Source organism: Gymnodraco acuticeps, unplaced genomic scaffold (genome assembly GCF_902827175.1).
Source record: "Gymnodraco acuticeps unplaced genomic scaffold, fGymAcu1.1, whole genome shotgun sequence".
NCBI classification, from domain to species: Eukaryota; Metazoa; Chordata; class Actinopteri; order Perciformes; family Bathydraconidae; genus Gymnodraco; species Gymnodraco acuticeps.
In genome coordinates, this window is record NW_022992206.1 from 3175564 (window position 1) to 3193188 (window position 17625).

Below are 17625 nucleotides of genomic sequence, written 5' to 3' on the forward strand. Positions count from 1 at the left end.
GGGAACTTGTCCAGGCATCTTAAGTGGGAGTGGACTTGAAATCCTTAACTCAAGGTGTAGAACAATGAAGTTATCAAGCCAATTGCATTACAATACCTCAACTTGAATTTAGGGTGAAGTCAATTAACGCAGAAATCAGAGTTCAAATGAGACACAATATTAAGTTGATGTAATTACCAACATTATTACGTCAACACAACTTATAAATTAATGTTTGCAACTTCAACTGTTTATCTAAATCAATTAACTCACATTTTTATCTTGCAACCAGTGCATTTAATTAAGTGGAGGTGAAAGGTCGCTTGAATTGGGTTTTGAGATGTACAGATCACTCATTTTGATATTAATATTAAACTTAGTTTTCTTCAATTTTTCATCCTCGTGTAAAATGCTATCACGAAACACACATGTGGTTGTTTATAGCATAAAGAACATCGGAGTTAATGTGAGGTAGGGAAATAATCATTTGAGTATGTGTATATAAATAGTTAATTTACAACAGCTGTAAGATGCTTGAAAAGTGCTTGAATTTGACTTTGGAAAAGGTGTAAGAACCCTCTTATTGACCTTTGCCTGAAGGTGACGAACACGACTGTGTGCACACCTAGACCGGACTTAAAAGACGTTCCTCTGACCAACGCTGACCTCATTTTGTATGTCGATGGGTCTGCCTCTCGCGACCAAGGTGGCACTAATCGGGTGGGTTTTTTTTTCCTGTTGTTTCAGATTCTGCTGTACTCCGTTCCGGACCAATCCCATGGCTCAGCACAAGCAGCAGAGCTCATCGCACTAACTGAAGCCTGCACGTTTGCAGAAGGCAAAACCGTGACTATTTACACTGACTCACGCTATGTTTTTGGGGTAGTGCACGATTTTGTGGCTATTTGGAAGTGTAGACAATTTCTGCAAGCAGTACAGACCCAGTTTCCCTAAGAAATTGGGTCTGCTAATTTATCTGCTGATTCAGCCGCAAAGGAAGAGTCTGATTCCTCTCGCACCTCACGCACCTTACACTCATTTGTTATAATCCCTGTCTCCTCCTTCACTGACAACATGTCGTCACTTCAGCAGCTAGCTACACCAGTTGAGAAGGCTCGGTGGAAGGCTGTTGGGGCTGTTTTTGACACATGGGTTGGACAATGTGTCAAAAGGGGGGATGTTAGAGGCTATACATCAGGAGTGGTTCACAAGGGGGGTGAAGGGGGGTAATTTGCATTAAGCAAAATTCATTTGAGCACCTAATGCTGGATTTCATTGAGTTTAGCCCATCAGAGCATTTTAAATTCAAATCAAAAACAAACTAGCAAAATGCTGTGCAGACACAGGTCTGTTATGGACACAAGCTCTGCCCATTGTGCTGATGTACATGCGGATGTGGGAACGAACACGGAGCCAACTCAGCCATTTGAAATCCTTTTTGGGGCTCCTCCACAGATTGGACTCAAGGCTCCAGGATGTCCTCTTCCCTCCACAACTTTGTGTGAGGATGCTATGTTGCTATGTTGTATGTTAACCTGTCATCCACTTTAGCGACTGCCACTGGTCCTCTTAACCATCTCCAACCCGGCGACTTCGTGCTGGTCAAGGATTTCCGGAGAAAGAGCTGGAAATCCAATCGTTGGCCCCGACCTGCGTCTGGTCAACCAGACAGCGGTCAAGGTCGCCGAGAGAGAGCTACGTGGGACCACGCCAGCCACCGCAAGGTCGTAGTCACAGAAAAGGAATCACCAACAGAAGTAGAAGACAACAAGTGATGTGTCCTAATCACCAACAGAAGTAGAAGACAACAAGTGATGTGTCCTAATCACCAACAGAAGTAGATGACAACAAGTGATGTGTCCTAATCACCAACAGAAGTAGATGACAACAAGTGATGTGTCCTAATCACCAACAGAAGTAGATGACAACAAGTGATGTGTCCTAATCACCAACTTGCACCACACTTGCACTACATACACCAAAACACACTACACACAAGGTGTCACAAGCGAGTGCCAGCTGAGCGGTTCCATATGCTCTCTGGTTCCTCGTTTGTGTTACCGGTGTGCGGAGTCTGACTGTCCGTGTCACAAAATCGACCGAAGGAATACACACACACACACACCCCATGAAGCATTCCCACCTCATGATGACGGCTCGCCTGGGAAAACGACAACGCAACCGTGAGCAATACTACCGGAGAGCCTGGACAATCATAAAATGGTTCCTCTGCATATTTGCCATGATAGTTGTGTTAGGACTAGTCCTATATTTTATGTATCCATGGTCAGCACACAGCATGTCAGCCGAAATTGAGATATCTAAGAGGTACATGGGGAGAGCAGGGCGAACCACATGGGCAGAGGGGCTGGTCAAGACAGGGATTGGTAACATTACTCTAAGGGATGGGGAAGATAGCACAGTGCAGTTACAGTGTTTACAATATCTCGTATTGCATATTCAGTGTCCCTGGAAGAATCCTTTCTAACGTAGTATTCCCTGATGTTAACCATATTTCCCTCCAACTGGCCTGGCCCAGTGATGTGGGGTTAGCTCGCCACAAGATTACGGTTGGTTGTGCGGCGACAAGCTCTATCAAGTTCTGGCTCCCCTCTGGATAGGTACATGCACTCTAGTGGATTTGAATTCAGCAGTCACGGTCCTCACGTCCTTAATGTACACGACACATCATTACCCAGAGTTCCAACACCACGAACACCACAAGGTAAAAAGCCCATAACATAGATACCTTACACGTTCGGCTAGATAAACTCAATTACGAGACGATGCAAGGCTTCCAGGTCATGCCCCATTCATAATAGCCTCTAGGAACATGCTCATGCAGCAATTTGCTCTTGACCTGTGTCATATTATATGTCTGTTTGATTATCCCAATACTAAAGAAGTGCGTTTCCAGCATGGTATCTTTAGCTTTCGTTCAGTATACTGCTATTCCATTACAAGACAATCCTTTGCACCACAGTGAGATGAACCAGCTAGAATCAGAAGAGTCTGATTCCGACGCTACAATATAATCAATATAATCATGTGTATCAAGTGTACTCTCCTCTTCTGCTTACATTATATTGGAGTCTGTCCTCCACAAAAACAGCCAGTTTTCTATGATATATTTGTGATGTGTTTACTTAAACCAGTGATGGAGTGTATTCATTGATGTGTTATATCAGTCTATCCTGTCATTTGTTTTTTATTGATCAAGTATGATCAAAAGGGGGGAATGTAGTGGACATTTTATTATATCCTGATATGTTAAAACCAAATGCTTCTCATTTGGTTTAGATGTGCTGTTTGCTCTATCTATCCTACTTCAAGGCCAGAGAGCTGTTTTGGCTACTGGGTTGAGACTCACACAAAGTCACACGAGAACTTCTACAGCTCAAGGCCAGGTGTCTAATAACAATGTGACCGTGTGAAGACAGATTTCTTACCTTCTCATCATTTCTACTATATAAGCTTTGCTACTATATTGAACTGCGCACACTCGCGCAGACTATCCTATACTCTGTGAGACCTGTGTCTATATTTTATTGTAGGTGATGTTTGTTTGAGGCCTCGAATAAACATCACCAGAAAGACAACTGTGTCTGATTCACCATTTATTTGTTTTCTGACTTGTACTCTACAGTATTGGGGTTTTTAGATTTCCATAACACACACTACGCCGCCAAGGACTCAAATCCTGCAGTGCCAGACGTGTCCCCCTGCTTAAGCCATGTCCAGGCCCGTCTGAAGTTTGCTAGAGAGCATTTAGATGATCCAGAAGAGGATTGGGAGAATGTCATATGGTCAGATGAAACCAAAATAGAAATTTTTGGTAAAAACTCAACTAGACGTGTTTGGAGGAGAAAGAATGCTGAGTTGCATCCAAAGAACACCATACCTACTGTGAAACATGGGGGTGGAAACATCATGCTTTGGGGCTGTTTTTCTGCAAAAGGACCAGGACAACTGATCCGTGTAAAGGAAAGAATGAATGGGGCCATGTATCGTGAGATTTTGAGTGACAACCTCCTTCCATCAGCAAGGGCATTGAAGATGAAACGTGGCTGGGTCTTTCAGCATGACAATGATCCCAAACACACCGCCCGGGCAACGAAGGAGTGGCTTCGTAAGAAGCATTTCAAGGTCCTGGAGTGGCCTAGCCAGTCTCCAGATCTCAACACCATAGAAAATCTTTGGAGGGAGTTGAAAGTCCGTGTTGCCCAGCGACAGCCCCAAAACATCACTGCTCTAGAGGAGATCTGCATGGAGGAATGGGCCAAAATACCAGCAACAGTGTGTGAAAATCTTGTGAAGACTTACAGAAAACGTTTGACCTCTGTCATTGCCAACAAAGGGTATATAACAAAGTATTGAGAGGAACTTTTGTTATTGACCAAATACTTATTTTCCACCATAATTTGCAAATAAATTCTTTAAAAATCAGACAATGTGATTTTCTGGATTTTTGTTTTTTTTTCTTCTCATTTTGTCTCTCATAGTTGAGGTATACCTAGGATGACAATTACAGGCCTCTCTCATCTTTTTAAGTGGGAGAACTTGCACAATTGGTGGCTGACTAAATACTTTTTTGCCCCACTGTATATGGACAGGTCAAAAGAGTTTCGATGCAATGACCAACTCTTTGTATCCTGGGCTAACCCTCATAAGGGCAAGCCCGTTACCAGGCAACAGCTCTCCCACTGGATTGTGGAAGCGATTGCTCTGGCTTATACGAGTCAGGGTTTGCAGGCACCAACGGGCCTGCATGCTCATTCTACTTGTGGACTGGCTACATCCTGGGCTTTGTTCAAGGGTGTTTCCATCCAAGACATTTGTGCAGCAGCGAGCTGGTCCTCACCGCTCACTTGTCTGCTTTTACAGGCTAGATGTCTCTGCTCCAAGTGTGGCCCGCGCAGTGCTGGGTCCCGTGTTGAGACAGAGTTCTACCTGTTAAGTTCTGGTTGTTTTGGTGATTTTCGAGATAAGCATGTCTAGCAATACGGGAGTTTCAATATCCCATAGTGAGACATCGAACGGAGTGTTATGAAGGAGAACTATAGGTTACTTACGTAACCCCAGTTCTCAGAGTAACATGAAGTGAGATGTCTCACCAGACGGCCCTTCTTGCTAAGGCGAAGCGAGAAGAGGTGCTTATTTTTGAATGACGCTGCGACGTAGTGCAAGCTACTTAAAGGGTGGGTGGATTCCCTGACGTAGACGTCAAGATCACCAGCCAATCAGGATTGGCGTAATGAGATTGATGCTTCTGTTTGCATACGCGTTGAAGCGCATCCCATAGTGAGACATCTCACTTCATGTTACTCTGAGAACTGGGGTTACGTAAGTAACCTATAGATTTTGAGTGAATCGGTCACATGACCTGGAAGGTATTGAAGAAATAAGCTAATTTTCCCATCAAAAATATTCATATAAAAATATTTAGAGTGTTAAAATGCAATAAAAAGAGGTGTGTCCTATTCAGTCAGTGTAGTTATTTGACCCAGCACTGATTTTGAGTGAATCGGTCACATGACCTGGAAGTTATTGAAGAAATAAACAAATGTTTCCATCAAAAATATTAATAAAACATATTTAAAGTATTAAAAAAATGCAATAAAAAGAGGTGTGTTCAACAAATGCATGCTCTAGCGTGGATTTGCTTCACATTCACTCGATCGGGAAGCTGTCGATTTATTAAAAAGAAAAATGTTCTTGTGTAATTGAAAAGTCATTTGTTGATGGTCCCGTGAAACCCTCGTTTCGTGGAGAAGATCTCCCGGTCGTAATACAGCCAGCAGCAGGGGAAACTGATGCTGCTGAATGTCCGTCGAATATCCAACCTAAAACTAAATTCACCGCGGTGAAAAAACAGCCTGGATCGGTTTGACAGCGTCAGCAGGATCCTCGACAGGAAAGCAGTCAGCTGTGAATGACGTCATCGGCAGAGTAGTCTGTAGGTGAGCGAAGAATTGCTGCATGTGATCCGTCAGCTGTTGTATCTGGGTAGCGACGGAATCCTGGAGCTCGGCCTGGCTTCCTACAAGCTCTTTAACTCCTTGGCTGATTAAGACCAGCTGTTCCTCGTGGTGAAAAATCCTCTCTCATTGGGCTGACAGGGCGGCATGAAATGTCTTTGGGTCGGCTGAGTCCATTGTTGTCAGTTCGTTCTGTTACGAACTCAGAAACTCAAGATATAGGACCCAATTGCACGACCCAGGAGACAGAGGTAAAGTATTGGTAAGATTGTAGATTTTCAAGTAGATGAACAAAAAATAAACACTTTCTAATCTCTTGATGAGATGACGAAAGGTGAACAAAAGAAAATCGCTCACGTAGTGAGGAACAAAAACATCATGGTTTCAAGGAGAGCATAGATCTGACCTAAGAGACAAGACGAACTGACGAAGAACACATGGGAGACTGGGGAATTTAAACACAGGATAACAAGACACAGGTGGGGACAATCAGGGGCGGGGCCGGTGCTGATGAGCACTGGAGACACACAAGAGGTGGATAATCAGGAAACCTGGAATGACAGGCAAATGGTGAGTGACAAAACAACCATAAAACAACATAAAAATGAAATTCTCTCAACATTTCTGTCGGTGCACAATAAATACCGTATCGGCTCTCTCAGCTGCAAGATTGATTCTCTGCGGCTGGAAGAAAAGTTTCAGAATCATCATCCACCAACTTTCTGCACTTACAGCCACAAGGGAGATCCTTGATGAGTGCGATTAGATATTTAGAGAGCTGCTAATGCAAGACATTAACACTTATTTTGCACTTTACTGTGTTTTCACAGATCGATCACCCGGGAAAACCAGCTAAATGTTAGCATATCCTCTTTGAGCACTGCTTCTAAAACACGGCTACATTTACGTTATATTAAAACTAAAAGCTAAGTTTATGATCGCACAACTTCTTTATATCATGAGCAAAACACGCTGCTCAGAATCACTGGTAATTGCGTATTTGATAAGCATTGTGAGTCCATAACTGCGACAGTTTTGAGTGATTGGCTTTTGTCCACAGCTGTAGACAGCATTGGAAGCACTTCTGTCCCTTGCACACAGACTTCTACTCTCGTGAGGAGTGCAGAAGAACATTTAAATTAGCCTTAAGGAGGAATTAATCCTAATGACTTCTTTTCATTAACAACTAATTAAATATTCACATGCCTGCTCCAATCTAACGCCCCCACAACCACCTCTTTGTGTCAGTCTCTCATTTCATTGGTGGTCTGCTGCACAGTATTCAGCTATAATTCTGCTTTGAGAGGAAGGCAAACATATATTGTATTGTGTGACTGCATGTATGAGATATGGGCTTAGCAAAATGGGCACCTAGTCTATACCATGACATGAATATAATTTGTTTTCATTGAAGAGATAATTGAAAATTAAATCGCCAGCAATTACTTTTTATAGCTGACCACTAAGAGTGCTTATAGGGATAGGCCTACTTATTGATGATGAATACGGAAATATAGGATTTTAACTTTTTCATTCCAATTAATAAGGAACCTGTTGGTGGTTTATATGCTGCAAGGCATTTCTGAAAGAGGTATGTTCTTGATATAGACATGTTGAAATTCCTTTTTTCATGATTTACCAGGCAGCATGCTAGCCACATGGGGCCCAATCAATAGCTTTAACTCATATTGTTAGCTCTGTAAGACAGAATGAAATACAGAGGCAAGAGCTGAGTAAAGCCCTCCAATACCAATAAATAAATCAGAAGGAAAAATACAACTTTTGCATCCTGATCCAACAAGGTCATGCACAGTTCACCATTGGCTAAGGTGAAGTTTTACATCATGATTTAAAATGTAAAAAGGTCAGATAATAAAGCATGTTTTAATCATGGAAAGAACACTTAATTTGCTGGCTTAGATGATGTTGGGAAAATACTGAATGTACTCTTCCAATATCAGAGTAGCACATGATAACAAAGGCCCTACGTAGCTACGTGACAGGATGTTTGATTATCTAGAAGAGCATCAGGACTGTTTTAAGCATACGATAGCTATGTGACAACGATTAACATGATGATTCAGCCTCTATGGAGATAGGCATATGACAAGCATGATCATTTCTGACGTGGCTCTTAGCTAACCTAAACAAAACATGGTATAATGCTTTGAACCGGTATTCCTGCATCTTGTGACTGTGTCACTCTCTCTTGTAGCATGTGAGGGACACTGTTCGGGGAACTAGTTTTACCAAATGCTCTATATGTGATGACTACTTCCATTCTTGCAAGGATAATAAATACATGCATCCTGATATTGAAGATCAAGCCGGAGAAGAGTGATATTTTTCTAACGATGATACAAAATTATTCAAAGTCCAAATGAATTGTCTGCTCTCTAGCTTCTGCTCATAGAGTAGACAGTAGTCATGCATGAAAGTAATATTGCACAGATGAGTAAAGCTCTGAGATTGCTCTCTCTGCACTTCCAATTGTCAGTGGTAAAAAAAGTATTTGACCGAGTGCATAATATATTTAAAAATAAGAGTGTTTTTATGTCAGAACTGTGTGGTTAAACAGCCCAATTTCAAAACATTGAATCGTCCCAGTGACATGTCTTACTCATGTTACCTTTGATGGTTCACTATATTGTGAATAAAAACTTGTTAGATGTACGAAAAATAATTAATCAATTTGTGCGTCGACACATTATGCTTCAAATTAACAAGTGACTGTTATCACAGCCTACTTATTCAAACTAACAGACGCTCTCTGTTAAACTGTGCTAATTGACACATAGTATATTTCATTTTCCTCAGGGGGATAATTGTGTTGTGCCACTGACAGGTATGAATGTGCAGTGCAAAACAAAACATGCTTCACAAAAAGGCTGCAAAGGCTCCCCTCACTGCTGAATGTGCTTGTTTTCATTAGACGTCTGTTTAACATTGAAACAAGTTGCTTTTTTTGTATCACTTTCTAAATATTTCCTACACAGGCAATACTAAAGCTAATTTCACCAGTTTGTTTCTTGTTGGTTCGGGTGATTAATTCCTGTTTTAGCAATTGTGGATTTTTAATGAGCATTTTGAGTTTAGTGTGGAGTATCTGATCCTGAAGGCGCTTTAATGACCCAACACACACACAGTGGCAACATGGTGTGTCAGTTTTTAATCACCTTCCTCTTCCCTCCATCACTCAGTGAGGGGAAGCTTGGAGCAGCAGCCTCCTTTTCCACTCCAGTAGACCCTATCTCTGCCACAACCGAGGGGCCAGGAGCCGGCGGCGCGGCGGCAGCTGAGACCAGGCCGGAGGGGGAACAGGGAAGAGGAGGCGGGCGAGCAGCTAGAGGTGAAGGCAGCAGCAGCCGCAGGAGGACTGAGATGGATGAACAGTACTCTACAGGATCAATCAGGCACTCCCAGCCATCATCCAACGCACTGCTGCTGCAACAACACACCCTGCCCCCATAAAACACATCAGCCCACAGTCTATATGGCACCATTTTTGTCAGATATATAGGCAGACTGAGAGAGGAGCGAGGAAGGAAACATGAGGAGAGAGACAAGGAGAGAGGTTTAGGAGTAGTGGGAGGTTGTATTGATTGTTTTCACTGGAGTATAATTGCAATTAAAGGCTGCAAACAGCCCAGTGGATCAGTTTCGATGCTGTCACCCAGCAGGACACAACCCTGATGAATCCTTACTCATCTCCTCGGCCAACAGGGAAAAGTGCTAATACACTGTGTGTCTCTGTAGACTCTGTGGATTAGTGCCATGTTGTGCAGTATATTAGTGCACTAACTACATATTAACACAATATTTTAACCACCGCAGCAACAAACAGATGAAAGTAACATAGTTGGTACACTTTTGGGTAAGAGAGACTCATTTCTGGATCATGAGGAAGGAGAATAGCGCATATACATGTTTGCCCTCTTGTTAACATCCACACGTCCATATTGCCATTTAGTTTCTGGTCATCTTTCGATGTTAAGAAATGTGAATACTGTATAACTCAACCTCAGATTATTATCATAGTGTGCAGACAGTCTGCCTTTTCGGTGAAATGTTTACATGCTTTAATGTTTAAAAACTGCTTAAATGTTCTCATACTGCCTGTGCTGCAGCACCTCTTTTCACCCTCTGTCTAAAACCAGAGCCCAGTCTGCTCTGATTGGTCAGCCCCGAACAGATGTCCCTCCCCCTAGTTTTTAAATGGACAATGTCTTGGAGCGCTAGCCAATAAAAGCACAAGTGTGACATAGTGATGTAACTATGTTACGGAAGTAGACAAAGGACTATAATGGACACATTTAACACACTACAGGAGAGGTAAAGCGCACACTAAGGCTCCTTGAACCAAGGCCATTGTTAGAAGTCAAACAAAATAGCACTCTTTAGAAAGAAAACAAAAATGACTGAATGTCCCCAATTAGAAAATCAATTTAAAGGGTTTAAAAAGCGCACTCACTTGCCTCAGAATGAATGTCTGTATACCAACAGCGATGGTAGTTTCTTATCTTAATGGAGTTCAAATCTTTTAGCTTCACTCTAGCAACAGTTTGAGCGTTTCGAATATGTCACAGTGGCATAATCAACAGTTACTCTGCACTCACCCTGATGGACTTTCTATCATAGACCCAATCAGTGCATCTCATTAATTATTTTTTTGGAACCTCAATTTCCTGCCTGTGTGTGTATGCGACATCTTTATGGGAACCAAATGGACTATTCATTAACGAGGGGAAGCTGTATCAAGAGCAAACATCTTTAATTAACACATCCCCAGCACTTCCTGTCTTTGATCTCCCCATTTGATTTATTCCTCTGCAAGAAGAGATTGGGGTGGTTGAGGGATACACGAGGAGTTCGGAGGGGACGCTTCATGAGAAAATAGCTAAATTGTGGAGCTCCTGTTGATAACGAAGTGTTGCAGCATTAGGACCTTTTCACTGCGTGTCATGGGAGCAGCTCAATTACCAGTCAGCGCGGCTATCTCTATAATAGCTCGATAAGGCAATAATCCGAAATCCATACAGTTTTAATGACTTTCTGTCTCATTAAGCACCGTTTTATTAAAGACGGACACATAGAACTATGGCTAAAAAGTATTATTATATATATTTTACTCAGCCTCTTATTATGCAAAAATATTACAAAATCCAACCACGATACAACTGTTCAATGTCAAGCAGGTCAGAGTGAAGCAGAGGGGAGAAATCTTCTTCAGCTCAGTTCTCACACTGGATTAAGATCTTTGCAGTTGGGATGAGATTTTGACATTGTGTGCAAGGGTTTTCATTTCAGTTTAGTACTACACAAGTTCTGTATTTACAATAGACTTATAAAGATTTGGGGGTTGAAACGGAAATCCCAGGGCTACACGTCATCTCTCTGTCTCCTGTGAAATATGAATGCCGTCATAAACCCATGTGGGGACGTTGAGATTTTGTTTTCGTTAGTCTTCAGCCCCATCTAGTGTTGGACTGTGACACTGTCCTGTTTGACGTATCTTGGCATGTGCAGTCTAGTTATAATTTGACTTTTGTCTTGAATCAAAAACTGCTCTGTAGTTCATAACTCAAAATATCAGCAATACATTTTTTTATAAAACTTAAGGTTTGTTAATAAGAAGCATCAAAAGTTGTGCTGATTTTGCTTATTTTGTATCTTTACAGTACATTTAATAATACATTAAAGATTAAGCAAATGACCATAGTGTATTTATTTAAAACTTGAATCCATCATACATAAAAAATACGTTTTTTTGCATTTCAATTTTTTTTTTTAAACTAGCTAAAACAAATAAAGAATATTTAGTTTCAGAATAATTGTAGAATACATTTATATTTTGTTTGCTTGACAAATTAATGGATGGATACTATTTTGAACTTTCTTTTCTTTTTTAGATGGAAAATTTAATTGGAATTTCAACTTCTCTGAAATGATACAATACCGCTTCGGACTCCTGAAGAAAAATCACAAGCAGACGCATTTACAGTTCCTCAACTGCAGTCACTGAATAACTTTCAAAACATGTGTAATTTAAGCAAAACACGTTATTTTTCCCATTTTAAAAAGTAGGCTATAAACAGTGCCTTTGGTGTATGACGTTACACATAGCTTATTCTGTAAATAAGCATATACCCTTTTCTCCTTCTTTTTACTTCCTCTCAGAAAACCACTTGGGAACAGAGATGGTCCAGAAATGTTTTCCCTATGCTTACTTTATAATTCATGCCCGTTCAAAATGGAAACATAATTATTGCGTGATGTAAATGTTCTCAATAACTTGCACTCTATTACATCAGACAATTCATTTTAAGGTTAAGCAGAAATTGTGATGTGTGCCTTCATGTCAAAAATCTTATACAGCCAGTCATCATTAGACCCTTCAGGCCAAATTCCTGACAAAAATATGTTTTTCAAACAGAAGTGGTAGAATTGATCAAACACAATAAATGCATAGATACCGTTCTATGTACTTCCAATCTCTCTGACTCTTGTCATCCAGTGATATATTTGTTCAGTATGTGTGTCATGTTTTTACTGGTCAAAGCAGGAGGTGTGTGGTCTGTGATAACACTGTGTGAGACAGACCACAGCTGTACAGCGGATTTTGTTCAAAGGGTTAGGAACTGGACAATTATTTTAGACCGACTGAAGGTCGAATGGAAGTATAAAAGACAAGAAGCATTCGTTCCAGAGCAGAAACGTTGTGACGCACTGCAAACATGCTTAGGTTTCTGGTGTTGACAAGTCTCGCAGCCCTGGGTAAGAAAATGACAGCACTGTCTCACCCTTTATTATTCATATATTTTTGTCTCTTTCACTCTATCAGTCAGTCACTCTCTCTGTCATCCAGTCACTCACTCATTTTTCGTGTAGTCAACACTCCACATAATCTGCTCTACCAGCACACGCTCACTGCCCTCATTTCTCCTTTCCTCTTTCTGAAGGTGGAAAGCAAACAATGTTATGATGTTTCTGGGAAAACATGTATAGATCATACCCTCTGTTTTCATGTTTTTTTTAACCAGTGCTGGCTGACCGGATGCCCGAGCCCAGGTACATCGAGGACAGCTTGGAAAGAGTTGTTGGAGGCGATGTGGCCAAACCCAACTCCTGGCCCTGGCAGGTAATCACTGTCACACCAAGCAAAACTAAATGAGCCGTTTCAGCTGAAAATGATGTTTGGGGACTTACCAATACAGTGCCACAATTTCACATTTAGAAATTACAATGATGAGGTTTTTGCAGGGGTATAACTCTGGTCTGTTTTCTCACCCTTAGATCTCCCTTCAGTACAGATCTGGAAGCAGCTCCCGCCACATATGTGGAGGAACCCTTATTGCCAAAGACTGGGTTATGACTGCTGCTCACTGTGTGGACAGGTAACATAATGACTAACTGCTGCATTCACTCAATATCCTTTGGCTGTATTAGTTTAGATTCATTACTGCGCATTCTGTGATTACTTTGACTTAAATATCCATAGCTACTCTTATCACATACCGGGGAATGATTTATTTCATTGTTTCCAAATGTCACCCGCATGAGAGAACTTCTGAAAGCCTCATTTATAATTGTCATATTCAGACCGCATTCATTTGTTTTATTAGAAAGAAAATAAAGGCTCCAAACAAAGGGATAAAAACATAATAAAAACCAGGAGTTACTAAATGGCATATTGTGACCTTCACTTTTTATGACTTTGTTTCCCTTCAGTTTGATGTATTAGAAAATATTCAGGCTATGCTGACTTGCAATCAAGTCATTTAAAACACAATCAATAATTGATTGATAAAAATACTGAGTTTCTCTTTACTTCGTTTTTTGAAATATTGCAGCCATAGGACGTGGCGCGTGGTCATCGGGGAACATGACCTCAACAGCAACAGTGGCAGGGAGCAGGTCATGACTGTCAAGACTGTTCACATCCATAAGCTGTGGGACTCCTCCAACGTGGCTAATGGGTGAGGATTCTTTCTTACATTCCCACATTTGAAAAGATCTTTAACCTTAACATTTCAAAAAGTTCAGGTTATTCAATTTGTCTTATTACCTAAACATCTTAAATGATGTCCGGACATGGCGTCAGAAAGATGGTCCTCTTACCAACGGACAAAATGTCCTCCATAGGAGTGTAGTATTTTCACAAAGTTATTTTTGGGTTCAATCAGTTTCATATCTCCACCTCAGGTTTGACATTGCCCTGATGCATCTGACCTCTGAGGTGACCCTTAACGCCTACGCCCAGCTGGGCTCTCTGCCTCCCAAGGACCAGATTCTGCCCCACAACAACCTCTGCTACATCACCGGATGGGGACTGACTTCCAGTGAGTTCAATGCATGGTCCTGTCAGTTTGGAAGTTTTTTCTGTAAGCTCTATTCGTCTTACCTTTCCAATCCTGCCTGTTCCAGCTGGTGGCAGCATTTCCTCTCAGCTGAAGCAGGCCTACCTTCCGATGGTCGGCCACAAGACCTGCACCAGCTCTAGCTGGTGGGGCAGCTCCGTTTCCGACACCATGGTGTGTGGTGGTGGTGGAGCCGAGAGCGGATGCAACGTAAGTCGCCTCCTATATCAAAAATTAATTTGAAAACGTTTGAGGATTAACATTTTACTTTTCAGTCATTTTATAGGAGGACTATTTAGATTTGTGAAGATATACAGTTGGATGTACCAACGTAATCCCATTGTGTCAAACACAACAACAAGAAAATAAAGATTTCCTGAATATTTTAGCCCTAACAGAAAAACTCTTCAATGTTCTTATATGTTTTTCTATGTTATATCCACCATTAATCGCTCTGCAACAGATATTAAGATGCTCTCTTTAATCTGCTTCCCCTCAGGGTGACTCTGGCGGCCCTCTGAACTGCCTTGTTGATGGAAAATACTCCATCCACGGTATTGCCAGCTTTGTGTCTGGTTATGGATGCAACACGCCCAGGAAGCCCACCGTCTTCACCCGTGTCTCCGCCTACATCGACTGGATGAACATGGTCAGTATTAGGGATATGTTTGTATATCATTTTTTAAATAACAACAGCACTGTGAAATGAAGTAAGAGTATTTATTTAAATATGTTGGATTGTTATTTACTAGATTCTGAATATAGAAATAACTATGGATAATCAAATGCATTTTGTGAATAAATTGGCTGCTTCAGATCAACTATAATTTGCGTTCATCTTTTCCAGATCATGAACTAAACGGACGAGTCATCTGTGTTGCAGCACACAAAGCCAGAGCGTGCATTTGGCCATGTTTTCATTGACTGTGCTTCCTCTTTTGTCTGATCTTATTCTACAAAAAATAAACTTCATTAAACGTTGAGTGATGACTCATTTCTCATCAGAAAGTGTTTGCAAACAGCTGTGAATCTTTATAAAAGGTCACATTTACTTTAGGCTTAAACCTATTCTCCTTACATGCAACAACATGTGTATAAAAGCACATTAAAAAATACAAATTCATGGATTTATATTATTTAGCAATACTACTTACATTAAAGTGTTGCCACAGACTATGAAAATAAATGTTCTGCACTGGCATTTCTTAGCAAACACCTTTCATGTTTCAGTGAATCTGGTGTGATGAGGCAACACGCCGTCACACACTATCACAAACTGAGATAAAGTCTGAGACGGATCACAGGTGTCTCTCTGAACCCTGCAGGCTCAGCAGAGGGGGAACATCAGATGAAGGTCAGCTCAGGATATAAAAAAAGACCTGCACACGTGTTTCTGCTGTTCACCACTCTCACAGCTACAGGTACAAAATATAAAGGCTCTACTGATATACTTTAATGCTGAAAAAGTCTTTATAAAACCATGTTAGCATGGCATGTTTGAGTTGACTCTGTGCCTCAGTGCTGGCTAAAGTGGAGATACTGTGAAGCTATAAGTGGTTTAAGAGATGATTCACTTTTCCTGGCATTGGCAGATATAGTATTACATAGATGAGAACATATAGAAATAAAATAAAGGTTGTATATTGTAAGTGCATGATCCTGTATTTACCATTCAGTAAGGACAATCAAACAGACATTAAGTAATGACACAGCTCTGCTCTCTGATGCCTTACGTGACGCAGGCCTATCTGCCTACTGTGGTGAAATCCTGCCCCATAACCCCCCCGACACATTAGTGGATATGAACGCACCTTATGTCATTATGAAACTCTTCACTCACATAATTCTGACTGTAGCTTATGCAGTGACTCAGTCTCACTGTACCTGTTTGCTTTGCACACTTTCAAGCCTTTTGTACCTAAGTAGGTAAAATGTATGTTACTGTAAAACATTACTCCAATTAAGAGGAAAATATTGCAACTTTTACGCCACTACATTTATTTGAGGTTTTGCGTTACCAATTATTGTATTTTAAAATCAGGAAATTAATTAATTAAATTATTATCAAGCAATAATATATGCTATTATATTATTACATATTAAGGTTAACAGCTGATATAGGCAATTACAGTTTTCACGACTGTTAGCGACCAACATTGACATTAATCAATCAAATTCTAATCCAATTATATAATACTATGTATTATTCTTCAGTGGGCTACTCTGCATAAAAAAAGCATGTGTTGTTTTGGTCAGCCATTTAACTGTGTGACAGAAAAGGAACTAAGGGAACAGAACAAGCACACTTTTGTCTTGTTTTTTGAGATACCTCATTTTCCCGAAAGGCAGTGACCTGAGCAAATGCTAACATTCATTTGATATTGTTTTGGTTGGCCTGTCCTTTTGTACTATACTGTTATTTTTTAATTAAAGTTTTTCTTTCTTTTTCCTCCCATCAGAAATTGATCACACAACATTGGTCTTATGTTGTTTAATAAAATAAAAGTTAACCTTTCGGTGGCCTCCCTGGTGGTTTTGTGACACTTTTGAAGAAAGTCTGGGTAAGCAGCACTGAGGTTTAACTGGAGAGTACATAACGGTGTGTTCATGATAAAGCTGCCTATAGTGAGAATTGCACACATGCTGCAGCTCAGACAGATACTCATTCAGAACGCAGAATGTCTTATATCTTTAACCTGTTTTCTTATATTTCATTTGGAACTTGAAACACTGGGGTATCTATCCTCCCTATGGGGAGGTTAAAAATAACACATGCATTTAATGTGAATATATTAGTTAAAAACTCAAAGCCATACTTGTATTACTATCGGATTTCCATATATCAAATAGAGACTCTAGAGTGCTCAATGTATTGAATACTCAAAGTTCTTTTGGTCACATTTGCAGTTATTTTTTTTTAATCTTAATTCAAACATTTAGTAAATACATAGCCTTTTGTAAAATAAGGCTTTATCTAAATGCCTTATCAAGGTGACAGCAACCATACAACCTTGTTACTTTGCAGATTTGGAAAAATGATGTGAAATGTAATCATCGCTTAAATAAGACTTTAGTTACACCTCAAGTTTTGGTACTTGTTGATGCTAATACTTTTGTACTTATACTAACATTTTGAACAGAGTATTCCTACACTGTGGTAGTACTGGGCCTACTCAAGGTAACTATGTTTTATTTATGGTGTAAATGTGTAGGTTGGCTTAAACCTGATTAAAAACTGTCAAAGCAATGATTAAAAAGTGTGTGTGGGGGTTGAGGCTATGATAATGACGATGTTATAGTGACCAAAAATT

The 17625-nt window shown here is 40.5% G+C and overlaps 1 protein-coding gene across 1 annotated transcript; it reads left to right on the plus strand.

Annotated features, from left to right (window-relative positions):
• The first annotated feature begins 12638 nt into the window (after nt 1-12638).
• Nucleotides 12639-15297, plus strand: LOC117539553 (elastase-1-like). Its single transcript, XM_034205756.1, has 8 exons — nt 12639-12731; nt 12998-13095; nt 13251-13351; nt 13808-13933; nt 14160-14296; nt 14382-14524; nt 14814-14963; nt 15162-15297. Exons 1-8 carry the CDS (start codon nt 12692-12694, stop codon nt 15171-15173), a joined length of 807 nt encoding a protein of 268 aa, XP_034061647.1. The 5' UTR covers nt 12639-12691; the 3' UTR covers nt 15174-15297.
• Nucleotides 15298-17625: the final 2328 nt, after the last annotated feature.